The following is a 22,398-nucleotide window of genomic DNA, read 5'->3' on the forward strand; positions in this document are numbered from 1 at the left end:
AAATAAAAAGCACATTCTGTTTACTCTCTTGTTTAAAAGACAAAGTTTCCTGGATTGTTGGTTTTCTCTTGATAAGAAAATGTAAACAAAATGGTTTTCTTTTTCTTTGTCAGCCTAGAAAAACCAGTTTCTGTGTTTTGACTTTATCAGGCCTTTGGTGATCCTAATCCTATTTAGGCATGTGCTTTAAAACTTTCTTAGGTTTTAACAAACTTCCCCAAGATTTAGATCTTAAAGGGAATCTTTTTGACTAATTAGTCTTGTTTCGTTGGTATGTTGTAGTTTAAGGTCATCAAGATGTGCAGGTTATGGAGGTGTTTGTGTTCTGTGTCACAGAAATCACTGACTTTCCCTGTCAGTTGCACTATAATGAACTCTCAGTTCTTTAACAATGTCAATTTCTGGGTCCTTGTCATTTTAATTGTTCCAGTGCTCTTACAGAGCATATAAGGGGATTCATAAAAAGGACTTTTAGGACAAATACATATCTGTAAGATCTTAAAACTCAAATGGGTAAGAATTTCCAGAACTAAAAAGGTTGCATTCAAATTGAAGAATTAGTGGAGCGCCTGGGTGGTCAGTCGGTTAAGCGTCTGACTTCAGCTCAGGTCATGATCTCGCGGTCCGTGAGTTCGAGCCCCGCGTCGGGGCCCTGTGCTGACCGCTCAGAGCCTGGAGCCCGTTTCAGATTCTGTCTCCCTCTCTCTCTGACCCTCCCCTGTTCATACTCTGTCTCTCTCTGTCTCAAAAATAAATAAAAAAAGTTAAAAAAATAATTAAAAAAAAAATTGAAGAATTAGTAACATGGGACAAAATGAACTAAAAAAAGCGATTAGTTTTTATGACTCTTCTTTGAAACATTGCTGGTTCTCTAATGTTTGCTCTTCCAGATTAAGGAAACTTTCTCTTAAGGTATCTATGACTGACAAAAATATGATAAAATATTCCTTTGTGAAAAAATTGAAGCATTTAACTTTTCTCTCTACCTGAACCCTCTGAAATTCAAAAAGTCTCAGTGAGTATGCTTTCTTCCTTGGCAGTCATAGTTATTTGCAAAAGTTCCATAAAGAATCTATTCTCCTTGCAACAGGACACCATTGGAAACATTGGTTATTTTACCAAAGCTTTGACTGGAATGTCATATTTGAGAGACATGCATAGACTCAGATATGACTAGATGGCTTTAAGGAATTGATGTTGACTTTATGAAACACGGAGCCAATGGTGCCTCTTGGGGATGTTGGCCTGATACCTTCTTACAAAGTTCCCAGCAGCCTCACCATGTGAGTAGAGAATGTCACTTCCTGGCGAGTGCAGGAATCTGAGGATATCTTGGGGATCTTGAGCAGAGGAATCCACCCAAATCTATAGATATTGCAGGCATGTTTGGTGGCAAGTACTTGGCTTGGCTTCTGGCCTAGACAGGCTACTAAAAGTTCAATCTAGATTCCTCATGAGAAGTTCAAGTAAAGCAAATTAAAAAGACAACTTTTTTTTTTTAATGTTTATTTTTGAGACAGCACAAGCAGGGGAGGGGCAGAGAGAGACACACACAGAATCCTGCAGCAGGCTCCGGGCCCTGGGCTGTCAGCACAGAGCCCGATGTGGGGCTTGAACCCGTTAACTGTGAGATCATGACCTGAGCTAAAGTTGGATGCTCAACCAACTGAGCTACCTACGTGCCCCCCAAAAATACTTTTTAAAATGTTTATTTTTGAGAGAGAGAGAGAGAGAGAGAGAGAGAGAGAGAGAGAGAGAGAACAGAGCACGAGTGGGGAAGGGGCAGAGAGCGGGGGAGACACAGAATCCAAAGCAGGCTCCAGGCTCTGAGCTGTCAACACAGAGCCTGATGCAGGGCTTGAACTCACCAACAGTGAGATCATGACCTGAGCCGAAGTTGGACCTTAACTGACTGAACCACCCAGGCGCCCCTAAGTAAAACGATTTTAAAAGATCTGTATGGTCAATGACTATTCTTACTCAGTTTATGTAAATAATAGGCCAAGTTTGTTAAAAATTGGATTTGTTTGTCAAACAAATGAAAACAAATGAGAGCCTCATTTGGCTCTCTCTGGAAATTAGGGTGATTATGGAGAGAAAAAACTATGTTTCAATAACTGATCTTTACGGATATTCAGTTCTGGTTGTTTGTTGTTTGCCCAGGCCGGACAATTTGAGGTGAACTTCAGAGAAATTGACACAATAGCTCATGTATAGACAGTCTTCATGCCTATTATTCTCTGGGGATAACAGGACCCTGTGGATATGTGAATATGTGAACAGCTGGAAAATGGGATAGATTCCTCAATAATTATGTCACTCAGCTATCACCTTGATCAGTTCTGTGTGGCTGGAATGGAAAAATTTCTCCTTAAAAGCCAGAGCATACCCCACTCCATGGGGTTAACTATGGACTTGTGGGCATAATGGATGACTAAACTTTCCTTATGATTGGACTGGATGGTGTACTTGGGGATGCCCTGATCTCTTGAGACAAGTCTTCTCCCACTTGTCAGTGATTCCTCATAATTAGGATACTGATAAGGCTAGACTTCAAAGAGGGCTTCTTGATGGTTTTATTCCTTAGTCCTATTTGTCCCAGGAACCACCTCTATTGATGTACAATTCCAAATAGAGGCTTTATCCAAGCACACAACAGCCCTCCTGGTAGAAGAAGCCTTGAAACTTAACAGTGGGACAGTCCCTGACAATAATGACTCCACATCAGGGCCAGAGTGCTTTGAGACCAAAGGCCACCAGTGGATGATGGGAGGTCGACTTACTAAATACCAGGCTATGCTCTTAGATATACCTCAAATAATACCTAACACTTGTCAAACTTTATTTTTTTTAATGTTTAATTTTGAGAGAGCGAGCGGCGTGCGGGCGTGAGCGGGGGAGGGGCGGAGAGAGAGAGGGGAACAGAGGATCTGAAGGAGGCTCACTGCTTTCAGTGCTGATGATGTGGGACTCGAACTCATGAGCCGTGAGATCATGACACGAGCTGAAGTTGGACGCTTAACTGACTGAGCCACCCAGGCGCCCCTGCAGAAGTTTCATGGGAGAAAAGGGCATAGGAAAAGCTGGATAGACTGTAGTCAGTCTGACTCAAACTGTTGAAGCCAAAGCCCTCCCGGCAAATAGATCTGCCCCAAAAGCGGCGATAACAGCACTCGTCTGTGCTTTAAAATTGGCATAGGACCTCAAAATAAACTAAGTGTGCCTTCCTAATCTTACATGGGCCAGTTTGGAAGAAAAGGGGATTATAATCAAGTCATAACAACTCCCCAATCAAACAGGGGCCCTAAGTGATGACTCTTCTTGAGGCTGTACACCTGCTGACGGAGGTGACTGTTACTCGCCTCAAAAGACAGCAAAAAGATATGACCTTAGGATCTAAAGGAAACAATTTGGCAGGCCCTGCAGCCAAGTGGGCAGCACCAAATAAACAAATGCTAAGTCTTAAACCAGTCTAACTCCAATAAAGTCCATAACACCAGTCTATTCAACACCGAAACATTCACATAGCCCAGGAACGAGTATGTTCAAAAAATGCACAGGACTGGCTTGTTAATAATGAGGGAAAAATCTTTATCCCCCCCCCCCCCCAAATAGCCAATGGAAGGTAAAATAAGGTTTACACCAGGCCACTCATTTGAGTAGAAAGGCCATCGAGGTGACAAAAACCTTGCTAGGAGAAATTGTCCCTAGACCTGGATGACTTTGGTCTCCACAAAATGACAACAGACCATCCTTTTTAGTGTACAGATAACTTAGCAAACAGCTCAGGCCTTAAAAAATTAATTGCTATTTACTTTTGGCCTGGTATCCACAGTGCTCTGGAAAGGTGGCCCTCCAAAACCAAATGGCCCATGATATTCTTTTTTTTTTTTTTTTCAATATATAAAATTTATTGTCAAATTGGTTTCCATACAACACCCAGTGCTCATCCCAAAAGGTGCCCTCCTCAATACCCATCACCCACCCTCCCTGGCCCGTGATATCCTAACTGTAGTTCAAGGAGGCCCAGAATTAGATGATGAGCCCTGAATGGGACCCAGTGTGTGTGTGGCTCTAACTTGTGGCCATGGCTTCACCCAGGCTGGAGAAGCCCCTGTACTTCGGGTGTTGCCTGGATGCATGGACCATTAGCAACCCAGCCGACCTTCTACGTGTAAAACAACAGTGGACATGTTCTGTTTCATTGGTATGACCACCTTTGATCCCTCTTTGGGACTGGAGGATGTTGTTTGCTACGTGGAAATAAGTACGTGGTCAAAGCCTTAAATGACACTCAAAGTAGCATTTCCCTGTGAAATACTGAAGGGACACAAATGCATAAGGCAGTTTTACAACATAAAATGGCATTAGATGTTTTAACTGCTGCAGAAACGGGGACATGTGCTATCACAAAGACAGTGCTGGGCATACATTCCAGATTACTACAAACGTATTTCTGGGTTTCTAACAGATGTGAATGCTCAAGTTGGCCCTTTAAATGATCCCTCTCTTTCCTTTAACGATTGGTCAAACTCTTGGATTCGAAGAAGATTTATGTCAACTATCAAAGGACTCTTTTTTGAGCTGCTTTTTCTTGTTGGTGTTCTAATCAGGTTTTGTTGATTTTTTTTTTTCCCATGTCTCTCCTCCACCTGGTGCCCAGGCTCTTTGACTGCCATAGCTTCAATCTGGCAGATGATCCTTTCCACTCGGGAAGGTCCATACATGCGGTCTCCCTTGGACTCAGCTGCCTCTGGCTTTTGTAACTCCTATATATATATATAAGTCCCCAGCTGACCAGTGTTGACTCATAGGTAGGGACATCTCTACGTCCCTTATTTGGCAGGAAGAAGCTACAGAAGATGAGACCTTCCACCCTCATCACAGATTTAAGGGTAAAGATTGTTAAGGGGGAGTAATGGGGGAAACAAAGGCAATTAAAAAATTTCTTCACTGCCCACAGCCCCTTGACAAGTCCTTGAAACAAGCAGAGCGACATTATTCTACGAGTTCAGCTGCCTTGATGTTGACACTTTGCTAAGGGAAAAAGAGAATTGTAGCTTAACATTATCTGCCCCCTCCCCCACCCCCCGCCCCCGCAGGATTCTGTAAGTCTATTTTTTTAAAAAAAGGTTTTTTTTAACGTTTATTCATTTTTGAGAGACAGAGACAGAGTGCGAGCAGGGGAGGGCAGAGAGAGAGGGAGACACAGAATCTGAAGCAGGCTTCAGGCTCTGAGCTGTCAGCACAGAGCCCGACGCGGGGCTCGAACTCACGAACCATGAGATCATGACCTGATCCGAAGTCATATACTTAACCGACTGAGCCACTCAAGCACCCCCCTGTAAGTCCACTTTAACATATAACAGTTCCTTTGGAAGCTTCCTTTATCTCCACCCCCACCCCAAGATCTATGTTGGCAATTATCTTCCAAGCTTATGACCCCCTGATATACATCTGAAGGGTCTTATGACTGAGTTTTTACTAAACAGTGGTAAATGACCTTTTTTCCTAACAGCAGCTAGCTACCTCAAGGTCCTAGAAACCTTGCTTCCAAAATTCTTTAGAGACTTAATGCTATCCCTAACCCCCTTCCAACCTGGACGTATATAATCAGTCACCCATCAACCCCGGTGCAGCTCTTTCTACCCATGGGTCCTGTCCCCGTGCTTTAATGAAAACAACTTTTTGCACCAAAGACAACTCAAGATTTCTTTCTTGGCCACTGGCTCCATCCCCAACACTTCAAACCACATCAGTGAGGACTCAAACCTAAAAACGTACCAGGGCCTTTATAAATGGAGAGAGATCAGACCAATGCTGTTTATCTGAGAAAAAGTTTAACCAGGGCTCACATTTTTTTTTTTTAAGTTTTATCTGTTTTGAGAGAGAGAACGCAAGTGAGAGAGGGGCAGAGAGAGAGAATCCTAAGCAGGCTTCACACTGCTAGTGCAGAGCCTGATGAGGGGCTTGAACCCACGAACCATGAGATGAGCTGAGCCGAAGTCGGATGCTTAACCCACTGAGCCAGCCTAGGCGCCCCTAAAGATTTTAAGTAATCTCTATCTACATCCAATGTAGGGGTCAAACTCACAACCCCAAGATCAAGAGTTGTGTGCTCTACTGAGTCAGCCAGGTGCCCTGTTTTCTTCATAACTTAAATGAATTCCTGGATGTTACTGAGGGCCAGATGCTGTCAAGTGACCGATTACTGAACTTTCTCATGCCTAGATTAGTGACAGTGGATAGTAAGCGGGGTATTGGATGATGGGAATACCGTGGACATGTCTTGAAAATGTCACATGGCAGGGGCGCCTGGGTGGCTTGGTCGGTTAAGCGTCCGACTTCGCTCAGGTCACGATCTCACGGTCGGTGAGTTCGAGCCCCGCGTCGGGCTCTGTGCTGACAGCTCAGAGCCTGGAGCCTGTTTCAGATTCTGTGTCTCCCTCTCTCTCTGCCCCTCCCCTGTTCATACTCTCTCTCTGTCTCAAAAATAAACGTTAAAAAAAATTTTTTTTTAAATAAAAAAAAAAAAGAAAATGTCACATGGTAGAGATGAGGAAGCCTCCTGGACACTGTAACAGGCAGAATCAGCAAGGTGAGTGCAGTGGTTCCATAGAGCACCAGTATGCCAGGTGCATAACCCCAACATAGGTTTAATTCGCTGTAGATGGATGACCTTCCAGTGATGCAGACGTTGCTGGCAGGTGTGTCCTTCACTCCCACTCAGCCCCGTGATTCGTATCGTCTCATGGTCTGGGCTCTGTGCCAGGGACCGATTAGTTGAGGAGCAGGCAGTGAGCATTTCTGCTTCAAACGGCGCACCCAATCTTGGGCCAGAAATCTCCATGTTCCTTCACAGCTCTTGCTGCCCTTACACATGTTGGGTATGGAGTGGAAATAATTTCTGAGTTGTTTAAACCAATATTATGATGGTGGTGGGTAGCAGGTGGTGCTCACATTTAACATTGATAGAATGAAAATATAATAATTTCATTTTGTAGCTGTTAGTTTCTGTTCAGCTATACCAAGAAAAGAGTAACACTTGTATTAAATAAGAAAGAGAGGGAGCAATTGAGCGACATGCAGAGGGAGGGAGAGAGAGAGAAGTGGGACTTATCCCAAGGGGGGCTCACCCAGTGTGGGGCTGAGTGCACCCAATACAGGACTCGAACTCACAATCGGTGGGATGATGACCTGAACCAGTGTCAGATGTTTCACTGACTGACGCACCTGGGCATCCCTGTGTTTATCCTTGATTTCTCATGGCCTCAATAGGATTACCCACCATCAGGCATCAAACTGTATCTCATGCATTAAGAAGGAATAAGGAAAGAGTCTGATAGTACATACAAATTTTGATTTGAGGTCATTTCTAATAAATTCAGGGAAGTCCTGCCTCTGTAGACACTTCTCCTCCATCTTATTAACCAGAGCTCTCCTGTAGCCACTGAAAGCAAAATCGCCTTTAGCACGAATGGACACAAACTCGTCATTGAAAGTGACCATTTTTACCTCCAGTGTGTCCCAGGATGTGACTCAATGGCCATCACCTTTGGCACTGAAACAAGGTGTTAAAAAAAGGTGATCAAATTTAGAATGTACTTAACCCAGATGGAAAAGAATTTCATCATGTATGCAGATAGATTGCTAATTCTTTATAGATGGGCTTGAACAGATATTCAACCCTGCACTTTAAGTTATTTAGGACTTTAGGGAAAACGTTGTTGGGGAGAAATAATTTTCCTTTACCATTCAGGGTTCTTTTAGCTGGTCTAAGAATCAAATTGACTGAGACCAGTCATAGGAGACAAAAATCTCAAAGTTTAATTACATGTGCATAAAAGCCCAATAATGAAATTGAAACCCATAGAAATAACCAATGCAAATAGTTTTTATACTTCGTAGAGAAAGAGACAATAAGTCTGTGAGGATTTGACAGCATAAAGGAAACCGCTGTTTTGGCCTTCAGGTAGTAAGGAATTAAATGGAAATTGTGTAGTAGTAATCAATTAATGAAAAGTAAGGTTTGTTTATGCAGACCTCAGCTCTTTTCTGTCTTTGGTGACAGAATGTTTCTTAACCTCTTGGTGCTGGAAAGGTATCTATTACATGGAGACTGATGTTTCTGTTTTGCCATTAAATGTGAGTCAGTGTTCTTTTTGCATAGGCTGTTTCTTTTCTTTTTAATTTTTTTTGATGTTTATTTATTTTTGAGAGAGAGAAAGAAATAGAGCACGAGCAGGGAAGGGCAGAGAGAGAGACACACACAGAGTCCAAAGCAGGCTCCAGGCTCTGAGCTGTCAGCACAGAGCCTGATGTGGGGCTCAAACCCATGAACAGTGAGATCATGACCTGAGCCCAAGTCAGACACTCAACCCACTGAGCCACCCAGGTGCCCCAGGTGTAGGCTGTTTCGTAAGTGTCTTTAATTTCAAAATAATCAACAGGAGCACATTTTAGGGCAGCTCTTAAAATGTCATTGTCCCCTATACAAAGTCAGGAAGACAGAACTGGAAATATACCATAAGCAGGGAGATAGAAGCCTAGAACCTTTATCCCCCATAGCCCCACCCAGATCTACCTTCTGAAAATTTTCCAGGTCTGGCCCCACTCTGGGCTCTACCTTCACACAAACAGATTAAAGGAGATCAGAAATTTGCTTGGCTGCCTATTCCCAACTGCAAAGTAAGTACTCACTTTTTGCTGAAACCCAAGTGCAGATATATAGGAACAGAGAACTACATATTTTGGTGCCTAAGTTTCTGTCCTTTTTATTAAATTCTCTGCTTCTTGTGTTTCCTCTTTCAGCATCTTCTTTTCCATTCTTGAATATCCAGTTATTGTTGAAGGTTTAGAAAGTAAATATCCGTATATATTCTTAAATTGTAACCCGAATGTGGTTTCACCTTTTGGTGGGGGTTGAGCCAAAAGACACCACCAAGCCAAAGAATAGGAAAAAGACAGGTTTTCCTTGCAACAAATAAGGAGAACCCCAAGGACATTTCCTAAAATGGTGACTCCCCCAGACAAAAGACTTGGGGGAAGTTTTAAGCTAGTGGCATATGCATATTTATGAAGGGGCCTGGCAAAGGACATTTTAGTATACGCTCACTCAAAAGTCATCCCACGTTGGCAAGAGTCCAGATCCTGGTTGATTGAAGTCACAGGGCCACCATGGGTGGTCATCATCCATTCTGTGGCTCTTTCAGTCTGGTATTTGGATGCTCAGAGGGGTTTAATTCCCCCAAAACCATTCAAGAATGTGTGTGAAGCCCATCTTTACTTTGGAAACAGCAGTGGAAGTTTTGCCGTGGGTTTATTATCTCTGTTATGACTAGACTATCTCCTGGCCTGGTAGTGCATATTTGTTTTTACATTTGGCTGCCTTAAAATCATTAACTACTGATGTCTACTTTTCTGCAATTTTGACATATCCCAGGACGTTCACTAAACATGTGCTTTGGGTAAGTAGTGCTGGTATAGATCTGGGGGTCTAAAGGGACTTGTCTTATGTTAGGAAATCTATGCCTTGTCTTCCTTTTTCTGTAGACCCCTAACCTTATCTGCCTACAGAACGATTACCACAATCCACCTAATGAGCCTATCCCTCAGCCCACAGAGTGAAGAATTTTCTGTGTGTGCCGAGGACACTTTAGATGCTCTCTCCTAGCAAGTTACAAGTGTCCAATACATTATAGTCACTCTGCTGTTACAGGAGAAGTCCACTACTTACTCATCAGCATGAGTGAACCTTGTAACATTTAACTTCAAAAATGAATATTACTGGGGCGCCTGGGTGGCTCAGTCGGTTAAGCGTCCAACTTCGGCTCAGGTCATGATCTCGAGGGGTGTGAGTTCAATCCCGCTTCGGGCTCTGTGCTGACAGCTCAGAGCCTGGAGCCTGCTTCAGATTCCGTGTTTCCCTCTCTCTCTGCCCCTACCCCCTTGTGCTGCCCCTCTCTCTCTCACACACAAATAAATTAACATTAAAAAAAAGAAAAAAACCTACCAGTTATTTTACCAGCAGGAGAAGGGTTTATTTGGGAATAACAAAGAATTGTAATTAAGGATATATGTATGGGCTGTGGCAAAACCATAGGCAGGTCCAAGGAAGAAACAAGAGACATGCTTTTTTGAAGAGACAGGAGTAAGTTGGGAAGTCTGTTATAAACTCAAAGTCCTTTAGACTAAATTGGTATTTTGAAGGACAGTGGGTTTTCATTGGTTGAGCTGTTGGCTGGGAGAAATGAGAAAAACATCTCTTCCTGTGGCTGGAATAGTAGAGTATAAGCTACCTCCAAGGTCAAGTTTGTGGAAGGTCAAGACCTTCTCTTTGGATCTGCCATTGACTATGAGTGATAGGGTTTGAGAGCTCCCCCTGCTGAAACTTCCTGACTCCATTTTAGTGACGGTTCCCACTACTTTCTCATTTTCTTTCCTTTTTTTTTTTTTAATTTTTTTTTTTTTAACGTTTATTTATTTTTGAGACAGAGAGAGACAGCATGAACGAGGGAGGGTCAGAGAGAGAGGGAGACACAGAATCGGAAGCAGGCTCCAGGCTCTGGGCCATCATCAGCCCAGAGCCCAACGCGGGGCTCGAACTCATGGACCGTGAGATCGTGACCTGAGCTGAAGTCGGACGCCTAACCGACTGAGCCACCCAGGCGCCCCTCCTTTCTCTTTTTTTTTTTTTCTTAACATCCATTTTTGAGAATGAGAGAGACAGCGTGAGTGGGGGAGGGGCAGAGAGAGTGGGCGACACAGAATCCGAAGCAGGCTCCAGGCTCTGAGCTGTCAGCACAGAGCTTGATGCAGGGCTGAAATCCGTGGACCACGAGATCATGACCTGAGCTAAAGTTGGATGCTTAACCGACTGAGCCACCCAGGCGTCCCTAACTTTCACATTTTCATTGGACCACTATCTCAACATTTTTAATACTCTAATCCTTGCTTTGATGATTTGAACTTTTTAAAGATTCTATATGATTTCATGCAGTATTCTTTTTTTCTTTCTGTGTGCTGTATTTAATTCCACACAATATCCTCCAGTTTGTATGGATCAAGCCCAGGCTGCCCCATGACAGGCCGCTTTGGCAGAAAGCTCATTTTGAGTTAAAAAGCAATCTGCCTCCAACAGATTCAGGAAATGTCTTTATCTCCCGCTTCATTGCCTAAAAAGAATTTAGATAGAGAAACTGCCCCAGGATGATTGCTGTCACCACACACAAATATACTGTGACATCAACTAGGTGTGATTAACAGCGAGGAACCTAGTATGGCCCGTTGGAGCAAAGTCCTCTATGCCCTATTTGTTTTTGAGTGGCTCAGAGAATATTTGTTTACCAAATATTTCCTCTCTTTCATCTTTCATCTCCTGCCTTCTCTTTAAAGTCCCAGGCTCCTACTTTTCTTCTTCTCCTCAAATACGTATTAATTTATTTTGTCAGTCTTTGCAATTTTTACGTGTGTGTGGAATCTCTGTACATACAGTTCAGATTTTACGTTCTCCGGGTCTATCTCATGGCAATTTGATTCTTTAAAAAATTTTTTTAAAAAATATTTATTTTTTTTTGAGAGGGGGAGAGAGACAGAGCATGAGCAGGGGAGGGGCAGAGAGAAAGGGAGACACAGGTTCCGAAGCAGGCTCCAGTCTCCAGCTGACAGCAGAGAGCCTGATGCGGGGCTTGAACACACAAGCCCCAAGATCATGACCTGAGTCAAAGTCAGATGCTCAACTGACTGAGCTATGCAACTGCCCCGCCAATTTCATTCTTAGTCAACAGTCTGAACTTCTTAAGTTCCAGTTCAGGCTTTTGTATCTTCCTCTAATCCATATTTTGCTCCAGTCTTATATAATCAGTGTTAAGGAAAAAACAAAACAAACAGAAAGGCAGGGCCCAGCATCTGTATTCTGGGGAAATATGGGACACCTATTATCAAGCCCAAAAGTATGATGAAGATTAACTCACATACATGTTCCTGAGGTTCCCAGCACAGCACCATGTAACCTGTGTGTGTGCATAGAGTGAGAGCTTAATGAACACTTAATAACGTATCTATGTTATTGTCCAAATACAGTCTTTCTCAGACTATAACTGTTCTAAGCACTACAGTGGCTGCACACATATAACCCACTGACCTATGCTCGCTAGCTTATACCTTGACTAATTGTAGCTTCTTTGAGATTTCAACAGACCACTGATGCCTGGGAGACAAGGAACCCCAAGTTCCTAGAAGATCAAACTTGACCATGGTAGGCAGTGGCCTTTTCTGATGCCAGCAAGTCTGGAGATCATATTGAGAATCATTCAGCGCTATAGCATTCTTCCCCTGCACGTCAGTGCTCATTAGTTCCGTGTGCCTCCCCCTTAGAAACTCCCTGCTTGCTGTGTGACTTTGTAGATAGTCTTTGGACATAAGTCCAACATATTCACCACTTGCCAGTCTCCTGAAAGAAGCAGATTTTCCTTTCCGACTGTGAAAATTGGCAATGGGATACCTCACTAAAATAGAGTCGGGGGGTTTGGCAGGAGGAGCTCTCTCTCCATACCACTGGTAGTCGTCTGCAGACCCAACAGGAAGGGGTGGACTTGATCTTGCTCATGGGTGCTACTCCTCTATTCCAGCCGAAGGAATAGACACCTTCCTTATGCTTAAAAAATACTTTCTGGAGCACCTGGGTGGCTCAGTGGGTTAAGCGTCTGACTTCAGCTCAGGTCATGACCTCATGGTTCTCGAGTTCGAACCTTGCATCCAGCTCTTTGCTGTCAGTGTGGAGACCACTTTGGATTCTCTGTCTACCTCTGTATCTGCCCCTGGCTCAAACTCCACTCCCCCACCTCTCTCACTCTCTCTCAAAAAAAGAAATAAAAAATACTTTCCTTCTGCTTGGGCATCTGGACGGATTTAACCAGAGGTAATTGAGAACTCTGGTCGCCATTACTGGATTCTTTGAACTTTCCAAAGTTACTTTAATCAAAGCTGAGTTGCACAACTATGATTCTGAAATCAACAAGACGGAATAGGATTTCTACTTTTGTATTTTGAAGGTTCCAAACCCTATCAAGAATGTAATATTGCCTCATTCTAACATATATATAATTTTTCAATGAAATAAGGTAAGCAAACAATTAAAAGGATAAAAAAGAGTTGCTGATTTTTAGTCTTCTCCCCCACCTGCGATGTCAACAGATACTAACTAGGAAGCCACTTGTGCTCAGGCCCCACCTCCAGTACCATCTTCCTGTGTCCTCTCCCTTCCACATCTCCACTCTCCTTCCATCCCTTTGCTGCAGCACCTTTCTTTTCCTCTGAAGTTCACTCTGCTGCCTCCTCTCATGAACCTGTTAAAACCTGCCCCTTTAAAGATGAGTCCTCTGAGGACCTAGGTCGACCCAAAGTTTCTTACGTTCTCTGGAGTAAGGCTGAACTTGGAGCCACAGTGAAAGAATTCCCTAAAGTGACTGAGGATGCCCATAATTGGTGAAGAATTTAACATGGTGATCCAGCCTTCCCAACCAGGTTTCTCAACAACCTGGTTATTGGTGAGGGCCAGGCCATACACTGGATGGGAACATCCAGTGGGAGCATCATAAATAGGGCCTAAAGAAAGACTGCTAACTTTAGGCAAGATGTTAGAAGCGTCCCTGGAAGACCCCACCTATCAATTATAATGGCTTTTCCCAATCCTGTGGATCGGAACAAAATTCAGTCTTGTACACAAAAGCCCTATGAATCCCTTCATGATGATTACAATGAAGTCTAACTTCCTCCCCTCCCCTCCCCTCCCCTCCCCTTCCCTTCCCCTCCCTTCTTTTCCCCTCTCATCCCCCCCCATCTTCCCTTCACTTATCCCTCCTCCTCCCCCTTCCCCTCCCTTCCCTTCCCCTACCTCTCCTCTTTCCTTCCCTCTCCTCCCCAGCATTTAAACCCTATTTAGTTAACATACAGTGGAATATTGGTTTCAGGAATAGAATTCAGTGGTTTATCACTTAACATACAATATCCAGTGCTTGTCATAACAAGTGCCCTCCTTCATGCCCATCACCCATCTAACAGATTTCGCACCCACCTCCCTCCATTAACCCTGTTTGTTCTCTGTAATTAAGAGGGAATTGTGATTTTTTTTCTTTTTTTGATCTTAATAGCAGAATTTAGTGATTCATCACTTATAACACCCAGTGCTCATCCCATCAAGTGCCCTTCTTTATACCCATCACCCATTTAGCCCATCCCCCCACCCAACACCCCTCCAGCAACCCTCACTTAATTTTCTGTATTTAAGAGTCACTTGTCCTTTGCCTTCCTCTGTTTTTATCTTCTTTTTCCTTCCCTTCCCCTATGTTTATCTGTTCTGTTTCTTAAATTCCACATGAGTGAAATCATAGGATATTTATCTTTTTCTGAGTGACTTATTTTGCTTAGCATAACTCTAGTTCCATCCATATTGTTGCAAATGACAAGATTTCATTCTTTTTGATTGCCGAATATATATGTATGTAGCAATATGCATTCCCACCAGGAGTGCAAGAGGGTTCCCCTTCTCCACGTCCTTGCCAGTACCTGCTGTTTCCTGAGTTGTTGATTTTAGCCATTCTGACAGGTGTGAGGTTTTGATTTGTATTTCCCGGATGATGAGTGATGTTGAACATCTTTTCATATGTTGGTTGGCCATCTGGATGTCTTCTTTGGAAAAGTGTCTATTCATGTCTTTTGCCCATTTTTTTCACTGGATTATTTGTTGTGTGGTGAGCTTGATAAGTTCTTTATAGATTTTGGATACTAACCCTTTATCTAAAATGTCATTTGCAAATATCTTCTCCCATTCCATCAGTTTCCTTTTAGTTTTGATGATTGTTTCCAAGTCCAACGTTTCTTTAAACAAAATTCTGGTCTTTAGATGTGGAATTCACCCATATAGTAGTATTTAACTATGTTATATAAATGGACTGATCCAGGATCTTTCTTTTTTAGTTACAAGGACCAAGATGGAACTGGACATTATGAACTTTGCAGACCAATTTGTTCTCACCCTTAGAGAAAAGATGGCTAAAATTTTCAGTATTCAATCCAGCAAATGAATACCCCTAAACAAAACTAGAAGCCTTGCTTCCACAATTAATGTAAGGAACCAGGACATTGGAAAAATGAATGTTACAAATTTAAGAGCCTAAGGTACCTTCAGCTCTTTTTTATCCAACTTTTCCTTTCTTTCTTTTTTTAAGTTTATTTATTTTGAACAAAAGAGCGAGAGTGGGAGAGGGACAGAGAGAGAATCCCAGGCAGATTCTGCACTGTCAACGCAGAGCCAGATGTGGGGCTTGAACCCACAAACCGTGAGATCATAACCTGAGCTGAAACCAAGATTCAGACACTTAACCAACTGAGCCAGCCAGGCGCCCCGCAAATGCATGATTTGTGAATTTAAAACCTTACAGAGTATTTTGGATAACACGTGTGGTTCTAAACAGTTCCTTAGAGATAACAATTCCGTTTTAAAGTGTTTTTGGGGGTGCCTGGGTGGCTCCATCGGTTAGGTGTCTGACTCTTGATTTCGGCTCAGGTCATGATCTGATTGGTTTGAGCCACGCATCAGGACCTGCGCGGACAGTGTGGAGCTTGCTTAGGATTCTCCCCTTCTCTCTCTGCCCCTCCCTACTTCTGTTCTCTCTCTCTCTCACACACACACACTAAAGAAATAAACTTTAAAAATATGTCCTTGAAGGTTTGTTATTCTTTCAAAACTTAACTATTGCTTCATGTTTATGTTCCAAATACACTAGGTTGTTTCATTCAGCGCCTTTGCATAATATTACACTATTCTGCCCCATAGCAGAGAGAGGGAGCGAGCCTGCATGAGCGTGGGGAGGGGCAAAGGGAGGGAGAGAATTTTACATGGGCTCCATCATTGGAGCCTGGTGGGATCATGAACTGAGCTGAAATCAAGGGTGGGACGCTCAATCTACAGAGCCACCCAAGTGCACCTAAAACATTGGTTTTATGCAGAATTTCAAGGTCTAAAATTTGTCTGATTTTTGTTTTAGAATTCCTGAACAATGCTTTCTTTTGTATGATAGGTTCCATAACATGAATTAATTTTTTTTGTTTTTTTTTTATCTATGTTTTATGTTTGTGCATAAGTTTTCAACTCAGTGCATTTTACCACAGTGTAGGGTTTAAATCAAATTGAAATCCGCTATATATCAATTCCCAATAAAGTTATGTATTTTTCTATATAAATATTACCCATACATTCTTTGCTCATGACTCACCTTGTTTCTTTCTCTTGGTTAGTGGGTCAGTGGTTGTTTTGTTCATTATGTATTTATGGATGAACGTATATGACTTTTGTGAGAGAAATAACTTCTTGAATTGAAGGTAATGTTTTAAAACTCAACTTGGTTGTATCAACTTTAGGTTTTGGGTTTTGTTTTTTTTTTTATGTTTAGTTTTTTAGAGACAGAGAGTATGCGTGCATGCCAGAGAGATACAGAGAGGGATTGAGAAAGAGAGAGAGAGAGAGGGAGAGAGAGAATCCCAAGCAGGCTCTGTACTGTCAGCACAGAGCCCAATCTGGGGCTACATCTCAGGCACCATGGGATCATGACCTGAGCTGAAACCAGGAGTCAGATGCTTAACCCACTGAGCCACCCACACTCCCTTCAGCTTTAGGTTTTATATTTTACTTTTTTTTTTTAATGTTTATTTATTTTTGAGAGAGAGAGAGAGAGAGTACAAGCAGGAGAGGGGCAGAGAGGGAGGGAGGGAGGGAGGGAGGGAGGGAGAGAGAGAGAGAGAGAGAGAGAGAGAGAGAGAGAGAATCCAAAGCAGGCCCCAGGCTCTGAGCTGTCAGCACAGAGCCCAATGTGGGGCTTGAACTCACGAACCATGAGATCATGACCTGAGCCGAAGTTGGATGCTCAGTCGGATCTTAACTGACTGAGCCACCCAGGCGCTCGTATATTTTACTCTTAATTGTGGTTGAAAACCTAAGTCCTGAAATTTATCTTTTTAACCATTTTGAACTGTGGTGTTAAGAATATTTACATTATTACAAAATGAATCCCTTTGAATTTCTCGTCTTACAAAAATGAAACTGAATACCAGTTACACAACTACTTCCACATTTGTATCTTTTTTTTTTTGTTTTAATCTATTTATTTTGAGAGAGAGAGAGGGAGAGCACGCATGAACCAGGGAGGGGCAGAGAGAGAGAGAGAATCCCAGACAGGCTCACAGATCACTATCCTCACAGATCCCGATGCAGCTCTCAAACCCATGAACCCTGAGATCATGACATGAGCTGAAACCAGGAGTTGGATGCTTAACCTACTGAGCCACCCAGACGCCCCCTTCCACATTTGTATCTATTCTAAACCCCAGGCAATTACATTTTGTTCCTTTCTTACTTTTTTGTTGCCACATTCCTTGTTTTCTCCCTTCCTTCATTCCTTCCTTTTTTCATGAGGTTCACTCCATTAGGTTAGTCACGTTAGTAGATTCAGTGTCTGTGTGTCTCATTCATTTATTTCACTTAGCATAATGTCCTCACATTTGAAGTGTGTTGTTTAATTTGAAAGGATCTATTTCCTTTTTCAAGGTTGAGGATTATTCCGGTAATTTGGAGACCGTGTTTGAGATGTCCGTGTACTGCCTTCTCGGTGTTGGCCTCCCTGACGAAAATCCCTTTCTGGTTTTGCCACCACTTATTGCTCTGCTGTTAGCTGGCGTTCAGGGATGGGGTGCAAGAGCACGTGTCTCCAGGGTCCCAATCAGATCAGGTTTGGTCACTTGCTCCTGACAAAATCCAAAGGCAGAGAGATGAGAGGTGGTGAGACAAAGGAAGTTATTTCAGGGAGGCAGACACTGGGAAGATGGCTGACTAATGTCTCAGATTGTGTCCAATGTGCTAGAAATACTTCCAGGTTTATATAAGGGAAACAGGGGGGCAAAAGTGAGTGGGTGCCTGCAGGTTGACAGTGAAGGTTAAATCTGTCATTGTCTGGGAGTCAGTCCAGGGTGGGGTCTTTTGGCTCAGGGCAGTGCTTGTGGCTTGAGGGGTAGTTCCAGTTCCCCTGAGGGATACTTCGTCCTCAGGGCCTTCCTCCTGAGCCAGGAGACAAGCTGGAAAGAACCCAGTGAGGAAGTTTGAGGTCAAAATTGAGGCAGCAAAAGTCCTCTGTCTTGCCCTTGGATTTGGTCAGCCATGAGTGGCAGAACTGGGTCTGTCTGGGGCCACTGGAATGAGGTGCTCCTGCACCCTTGGGTCCTGCTTACAAAGTCATTACCACAAAAGATCTAATAAACATCCCATACCTCCCACAATTAAGATTTTCTGTGTGGGGGCACCTGGGTGGCTCAGTCGGTTGAGGGTCTGACTTTGGCTCAGGTAATGATCTCATGGTTTGTGAGTTCGAGCCCCGCGTCAGGCTCTGTGCTGACAGCCTGGAGCCTGCTTCAGATTGTGTCTTGCTCTCTCTCTGTTCCTCCCCTGCTCACACTCTGTCTCTCTCTGTCTCAAAAATAAAAGTAAAACATTAAAAAAAAAAAAAACTATTTTCTCTGTGTGTGTGTGTGTGTGTGTGTGTGTGTGTGTGTGTGTGGTGATGCTATGAAAATGTTGGGGTTCGGGAGTGAACAGACAAGAAAGAATTCTGGTCTTCAGTGCAAAGAGTGTGGTTTTAATAAAGCTTGGGGATAGGACCTGTGGGCAGAAAGAGCTGCACTGAGGTTAGTAGGAGTGGCTGAGGATATACTTTCAAGTTGGGAGGGGGTTAGGGACAGCCTAAGTCTCTGAGGAATTTGGAAGCAAGGTTTCAAGGAACTTGAGGGTCTAGATGTTATTAGGAAAAGGTCATTTATTACTGTCTAGTGAAGCCTCAGTCATGAGACCCTTCAGATGTATATCAGTGGGCCATAAGCTTGGAGGGTAATTGCTACCATATGACTTGGGGAGTAGAGATAAAGGAAGGTTCCAAAAGGGTTTTTATGTGTTGAAGGAGAATTTACAGGATCCTGGAGTGGGGCTAACGTCACACAAAGGTTGCCTTTTGCCCTTGGCAAAGTGTCCACATTGAGGCAGGTGAGTTCCTGGAGGAAAAGCCACTCTGCCCGTCTCAACGACTTGTCAGTGGGCTGTGAGTCGTAAGAAAATAGTATTTTTTCTTTTGCCTTTGTTCTCCACATCAGTGAGAACACTTCGATAGCCTCTCCTAGCAAATTTCAAGCATACAACACACTAGTATGAGCTCTGGTCATCGAGATGTTAAACGTGCAGTGCTTACTCATCCTGCATTAAGTAAATCTTGGACCAGTTGAATCAATGTCCGAGTATTTCCCCGTCCTCAGCCCCTGGCAACGAACATGCTAATCTTTTATAATTTTTGTCTCTTTTAGATTCCACATATATGTGATTTCCTACAGTATATATTTTTCTGTGTGTGGCTTATTTAACTTGAGAAAAGGTGCTTTGAGTTTATTTTGTTGCTGCATAAGGAAGGATTTCCTTTATTTCTGAGGCTGATATACATCCCAAGAATAAATTAGATGAGGGACCTCTCTACCAGGAAAAGAGCTAATACCAGAGATTAACTTTTTTTTTTTTGAGATTAACTTTTTATATCATAAATAATTGCTTGCCTGGCATGGCAAACGTGTAACAAATAATTTGTTTTCTTTTTCCTGTGAATGTATTTCCACCTTGTTGAAATTCTAAATCCCTACCCCCTTCTGCTTAATTCAAAATGGCATATAAGCATCAGCTGCCTGTGTTTGAGCCTGGTATCTTTGAGGTTCCCATAATTAAGAAATTAGTTTTTTTCCTTTGTGAACCTGTCTTACATCATTGCAATTATTAGACCCACCAAAGAAGAGAGAACAGATGGAGAAAAATGTTTTCCTCTCCACATTCATTCTGTTTTCAAAAACTGACCTCTGTGCTTCAGAGTCAAAAATAATAGCGTGAAGACAGAGTTTGGGAACAGTAGCTTCTTGCTTTGGGAGGCTGAGGAGGCTGAGGCTGGCTAGGGCCTTCAGAGCTGCAAGCCCACCCAGAGGCAGGGGCTGGGGGTTTGTAGGGAAATACAGGATCCATCCGGTTTCGACAGGAATTGTTTGTGTTGCCTGCCTTGTTCATCAGGTTTTCTGGGTGGTACCGGCTTCCTGAAGAAAAAGGCTAAATGAAAAGGGAGGAGGGGAGGTTTGTGGAAGAGAGGAAAAAATTGGTATTTCGTTTAATGTCAAGACTTACTGATGCTTTAATGCAGTCATTTTGATTTTTGTTCAGCATTATGCTTTTAAGCGTATTCGACAGCTGTAGTAAGATCACTTCATATTTTACAGTGAGAAAGCCCTGAATATTTTCTGGAAAGGCTAAAATAAAGGAAAAAGGATAACCCCAAATTAACACGAAAATTGGGAGGATTTAGAATTCCCGTGTGTTACTGATGGGAGTGGAAAATACACGTTCGCTTTGGAAAACTGGCAGTGACTTAGGAAAATAAACACTTCCCTACTGAAGGGGGGGGGGGTGAAGCATTTTGTCAGCACAAAATATGTCTCTTTGCCCTAAGGATTATTCTCGGCTGGTTATTTTAAAGATCCAGCAGACAAATGAAAAGCTCTGAAACCTGGTGTAAATTTCCTTTTGTAAGAGGCATTTGCATGTATAAGGGGAGGCTGCATTTGAATGAGTGTCTCCCTCCGTGTAGAGAAAAGAGGGAGAATGTGTAAATCTCCAGAAACTCTGATCAGTGGAGGGGGCGTGGATTTAAATCTGGGTGACAACAATACCCATGGTTACTGATTTTTGCTTGGTCACCTCCTCAAATGCTTCCCAATAGGGTCACGTGTGGAGTTTGAAAAAAGGTATCAGCTGCCCTCCCCCTCCTATTCTGTCAATTGGTGTGGGTGGGAAGGATAGCGATTTTTTATTTGTTTTATTTTTATACACGCACGGTATTTTTTTTAAGGGAGGGGAGAGAGCGCATGCGCAGGCGGGGGTGTTAGGGGCAGAGGGCGAGAGAGAATGTTAAGCAGGCTCCACGCTCCGAGCTGAGACCGACGCGTGGCTCAATCCCACCACTCTGGCATCATGATCTGAGCTGAAATTAAGAGCGGGACGCTAAACAGCTGAGTCTCCAGGCGCCCCAAGTGTTTTTTTTTTATTTTTTATTTTTTCTTAATTTAGAGCGAGAGAGAGAGAGCGAGAGAGACAGCGTGAGTGGGGGAGGGACAGAGCTAGAGAGAATCTTAAGCAGGCTCCCTGCTCCGCGTGCAACCCACAACCGGCTGGATCCCACGACCCTGGGATCATGACCTGAGCCGAAATCAGGAGTTGGAGGCTGAACCCACGGAGCCACCCTGGCGCGCCTCCCAACTGTTATTTTAATTAACTGCATCAGGTGATTCAGAATGAGGCCAGGGTTACGCGGGGCGGCTTCCCATTAATTTATGAACGTTGAGTGCAGGCTTTGGCTAAAGGAGAGGTAATGGGGTCTCCTCTGTAGGAGTTGGGGAGGGTGAGGTCCGTGCAGCACACGTTCCCATGCTGCAGTCTAATTTGGGGGTGTCTGTGGGAGAAGAGGCCCCCTGCAAGCAGAGAAGGGGAAACTCAGAGCTAGGTCTCCAAGTGGGAGCTCAGAGTTCCTGAATAGCTCAGGACACAAAGGACTAGGAAGTTGGGCCGTTTTTGCATTACAATGTCCTGCCTGCAGGCGTGCAGTTAACTGGTGAAGAGGCTGTGTTGGTGGCTTTAAAGGCATTTTCTTCCTGATGCAACCGTGATTTCATCACTGAAATCAACCGAGCAAGAAATCTAGCGGACGAGGTGGAAGAAGAAGAAAATGGCCAGTTCTCAGGTAAGCCTGGCGTCCCACGTCAGAAGCCGCGTCCTCTTTCTCTCCTGAAATTCTGTGCTTTTAGAAATTGCAAATGTTGGTTCCTCTTGTCCTGATATTTCTGCTTTGTTTTCACCTGATTTTTTAAACCTTTTCAAAAATCATACTCAAGTTTAGGTCTTTAGAACACTGTTCCTCTATATCCCAGAGCCTTCTCTGTCCCCTTTGCGACCTGGGTTCCAGGAGGGCCTCGACAGTTGTCACTTGGAGTTAAAGTCCTGCAAGTATTGAAAATATTCCTTGTGACAGATCCCCAGGGGAAATTGGGGAGTTCAAAATTCCTATTGCTGATGGGGTCTGGCCCTGGTATTTCAGTCAAGGAAAAAAAAACACTTCCCATTTAGGTCCACTTTGGATGCTTTATCAGCTCTGTAGATCCCAGACTAAGAAAATGAACATAAATACAAGATGGATATGAGGCCCAGAATAACTCCGAGACTTCTGCAAATAAAAAAGGGCAGGCTTGGTCTTTAGAATGTGAAAAAGCTACTGTATTTAA

At 43.3% G+C, this 22,398-nt stretch overlaps 1 protein-coding gene across 1 annotated transcript in view; it reads left to right on the plus strand.

Annotated features, from left to right (window-relative positions):
- Window positions 1-22,398, plus strand: part of LOC125152970 (zinc finger protein 345-like) — an 80,312-nt gene that overhangs the window by 36,122 nt on the left and 21,792 nt on the right. The window contains exon 3 of the mRNA XM_047835729.1: window positions 21,717-21,860. Coding sequence (XP_047691685.1) covers window positions 21,846-21,860 — 15 coding nt within the window. The 5' untranslated portion in view covers window positions 21,717-21,845. The remainder of the gene's footprint in view (window positions 1-21,716; window positions 21,861-22,398) is intronic.

This window comes from Prionailurus viverrinus, chromosome E2 (genome assembly GCF_022837055.1).
Source record: "Prionailurus viverrinus isolate Anna chromosome E2, UM_Priviv_1.0, whole genome shotgun sequence".
NCBI lineage: Eukaryota > Metazoa > Chordata > Mammalia > Carnivora > Felidae > Prionailurus > Prionailurus viverrinus.